This window comes from Aspergillus alliaceus, assembly GCF_009176365.1.
Source record: "Aspergillus alliaceus strain CBS 536.65 unplaced genomic scaffold BDW43scaffold_7, whole genome shotgun sequence".
In the NCBI taxonomy this organism is placed as follows: domain Eukaryota; kingdom Fungi; phylum Ascomycota; class Eurotiomycetes; order Eurotiales; family Aspergillaceae; genus Aspergillus; species Aspergillus alliaceus.
This window is the reverse complement of record NW_022474690.1, coordinates 1,036,209-1,040,229: the sequence shown is the minus strand read 5'-3', so window position 1 is coordinate 1,040,229 and position 4,021 is coordinate 1,036,209. Positions and strand designations below refer to the sequence as shown.

The 4,021-nt window shown below is 46.9% G+C and overlaps 1 protein-coding gene across 1 annotated transcript; it reads left to right on the top strand.

The window, feature by feature from the left end:
• Positions 1-3,085: 3,085 nt before the first annotated feature.
• BDW43DRAFT_298048 (endo alpha-1,4 polygalactosaminidase) lies at positions 3,086-4,021 on the top strand (the record flags this gene model as incomplete). Its single annotated transcript, XM_032044497.1, has 1 exon — positions 3,086-4,021. The coding sequence occupies one exon, from the start codon at positions 3,086-3,088 to the stop codon at positions 4,019-4,021; it is 936 nt and encodes a 311-aa protein (XP_031903917.1).

Below are 4,021 nucleotides of genomic sequence, written 5' to 3'. Positions count from 1 at the left end.
AAAAAAAAAAAAAAAAAACCAACTTTGCCAATTAATTGGCTTCGCCACATATTGGCCTAGAACGCAAGATGATCTGACCGTTTTCTTTGTCTTTTCCCTCTCCCTTGTCCCCTAGCAGAGCGGCTGCCACATTGATTCGGAAAAAAACAAGTGAGACATGGCGGACTTGGCAGGAGTTATGATTTGATCGTATTTTCTGTTTTGATCCTTGTTGATCATTAGGGTTTTTAGCACTTGCCTACGGCTAATTTTAGTGAGCTGGGGGTGGGAAAGCTAGCTAATCATCCAAATTATGGTATTATTCTGATATTAAATGGATTCTCTGTCAAGGGGTGGTTCTGGGCGGTGATTGGTGCACAGACTCAGTTGAGGTATGGGCTGACACCTGACTGGTATCAAAACTTTTACTACTAGATAGTAGTGTCCCTCCAGGTCAACTCCACATCTCCACCTAACCTAAAGGTTTTAAGAAGAAACAAGGGCGAATGATTGATTGATAATCCAACTAGTGACTCTATCGCGGTTTAACTTTGGAAACGTTATATCGATATCATGTCGGACATGACATCTGTCAAGGAAATTGAAGCATGTACGATGTACTACTAAGTATGTTGCACGATAATTCCCGATACCCTTGTCCCGCCTATCGGTACATGATACAGCGGACAGAAAAAAGCACGGCGGAAATCCACTTCGTTGATGTTTATAGATTGCCAAGGTGTCATTCTTGCAGCAGACATGACTCGGAGAAATAACATAATCTGAAAACAGCAGTCTAGACAGGCAATCCTTTATTGGTTTTATTTTCTGCTTTTCCCGCTTCCCCTCGTATTCGGTGAATCTACCAGAAACTGACGATGAACTTAGTGACCTGATCATGATGGTTTGTTTTAAAGTCAGTCCAGTCGTACAGAGGCGAGAGCGGTCTACGTGGAAAAGTCGGAAGATGTCGTCAGGGAGCTCTTGGCTTTTTCCGGTCTGATTTTTTGTCCTTTCTTTTTTATCCTCTTTAGCCCCGAAAGCCTACTTCTGATGTATCTATCGCCTACATATGTATGTCCATTGATGTCGACAAAACGGTAGTAACCCTACTGCAGGACAAGCTTCCGCCAACTGCCAGGGCTCCTGCGCTGGCGAAGGATGACTGGTCTCTCACCTAGTCCCGGCCGACAGCGGCACAAAAACAAGACTCCTACTAGCACGAAGTAGTATTGTATTATGCTATCGACAAACATCATCACTCAATGGGGCCTCTTCTTGGCACCGCGCTGTTAACCTGCAACAAGTCTCAGTTCAAGGGAACCCAGACTCCTCGTAGCGACTCCGTATGCTGAAAAGAGGATTTCCAGTCGATTGGTTGGGATGGATGCTTCGGCTAAGACCGAGTTCGCGGAGAAACAAAAACTTGGTCGTGGAGTGCACTAATGTACATACTAAAAGACAGTAGATATTAAACGTGGTAGTGGAGAAACAAAGAATAGGATGCCCTTCATTTCGGTAGGTGGAGAACCTTGTCGATAGAATCGCAATGCTAAAACCCGATCCATCCCATCTTCAGTCTAGTCGTTCGGCCTGGCAAATTTTTCCCCTTGGCCGGCCACCAAGTTGATTCTCATTCTGTGCCTTTGTTGCAGCTCTAGCATGGGGCTAGCCTTTATACGAGACGGCCGGGAGGGGGGTATTTCTTACCTACGCATCTAGTGAAATGTCTCATGAGTCCAGCTTACTATAGCCTCAAATATCGACTATACATGCATCATATGTTCCTGGTACAGGGACGGCTCGGTATTGAAGGTTTTGAAAAGATACGAACCGTATGTATTGTACGTACCGTATGTAAGGTATTCCAAACCGATGGGTAACAGTTCAACGCGGCCCACTTTACTCGGGACTTAAGGGTTAGTGTCCGTGGATTGACAGTGGATTGATCAGATTCAACTTTGACCCTAAACGACCAACTAAGGAGTGATTGGCAAAGTTCCAGACCGGCTGAAAATCGGGAAGAGGAAAGAAAAAAAGTCTAATAAAAAGTCAGAAGTCAAAATCCGTCTCACAAAGAAAGAAGTGGATCTTCTTCTGTTTAGTTAATCAATCCTTTAGTCAGCAGTTCCTGACCCTTCCTTTTGACCTCTTCGTGTTTTCCCTCTCGGCGTTAAAGGTTTTTCTTTTGTTCCGGGTGGCACTTTATTCCCTTTCTTATTCATAGAATGATTTTCGTAGCTAAGTTTTCGCCCAAATGCCTAATGTATGCCATAAGTATTCTCTGATAGACCCCAAACAACAATTTTAAACCCACTAAACAAACCAAACGTGAGGTCCCCTGGCAGCTAATGAGACTCCGGTCCGGATCCCAAGGATAATCATAGTTCTCAGCCTACGCGCGCTGACTGCCTGTAGACCCTTCAGTCCAGAACCCTTATTGGCGCTCGAGGTTCAAAGAGTATAATGGAAGATCGCGGAGGCAAACTGCAATAGTTTCATCGCTAGGCTCCCGCATTCTCTCCTCCTCTTCCTCATTTTCCTTCACTTTTTCAAGCCATCATTCGTTAGCTGGGTTACACGGCAGGTGACCCTTCAAAGCCAACAGCCACTGTGGCAGAGTCCATTGTTTGGACAGCCGCAGTCAGAGGTAAGGCATTCATTCGCCTTTAATTCCAACAAACACCAGACTTCTCTCCTTCCCATTCCCCGGAGACGCTCGACGCAATTTCTGGAAAACCCCCTTCATAGTTTCTGTGTAACCACTGAGAGCCTTGTTTCTTTGTTGTTCATTTAACGGTTGCCTCGACCGCCGCGGATCTCTACTTCGGAACGACGCCACTTCATTTTGCTTCATTATCTTATCGACTGATCTTCATCGCAGGTGGTCTTTATATTTTCATTTTCCCCTTCTTAAACCCCCATCCCGCTGCTGTGGTTTTGTGTAATCAAACCGCAGGTCGTGACTCACTTTCGCTAAAGTTCTCTCGTTGATCTTTTTTTTTTTTTTTTTCAATTTCTTCAGTCGTTCATTTCAACGAATTTTTTTTATTACTTTTTTCTTTGTGGAAATCTTTGCACCATGGCGGGCACACTGGAAGAATCGATGGCCCTGAAAGGACAAGCCGCGACAGGCTGGAAGGCCTGGTCCGTAAAGAAGCGCATGCTAATCATCGGCTCTGTCGCTCTCGTGATCGCCCTCGCTATTGGTCTGGGTGTCGGTTTGGGTGTTGGTCTGCATAAGGGAGGGGACGACGACGAAGGCGAGGTTCCGCCCACCTCTGGAGGGGGCGTGACCACGGCCAAGTGGCAACCGGCTGTGGGAACGAAATGGCAGATCGAGCTTCTGTATGCTCTCAACGACACCTCGGTGGATGCGGATATCTACGATATCGATCTCTTCAACAACGACAAGTCGACCATCGACGATCTGCACAAGCAAGGCCGCAAGGTGATCTGCTACTTTTCCGCCGGAAGCTACGAGAACTGGAGACCCGACAAGGACAAGTTCAAGGATTCCGACCTGGGCCGCACGCTTAATGGATGGCCGAACGAGAAATGGCTCAATCTCAACTCCGCGAATGTGCGCAAGATCATGACGTCGCGTCTGGATATGGCGGTCGAGAAGAACTGCGATGGAGTCGACCCGGATAACGTCGATGCGTACGACAACGAGAACGGCCTAGACATGAAGAAGGAGGATTCGGCGAACTTTGTGATGTGGCTTGCCAACGAAGCGCATGCGCGCAATATGTCCATTGGATTGAAAAATGCCGGGGCGATCATCCCCGCAGTGATCGACAACATGCAGTGGAGCGTGAACGAGCAATGCGCGCAATATGAGGAGTGCGACACCTATGCCGCTTTCATCGATAAGAACAAGCCCGTCTTCCATATCGAATACCCTAAGGGTGACGACACGAACAACAACGAAATGGTCACCACGAACCAGAAGAACAAAGCTTGCGACTTTTCCGGATCTTCCAACTTTTCGACCGTCATCAAGAACATGAATTTAGACAACTGGATCCAGGCTTGCTAG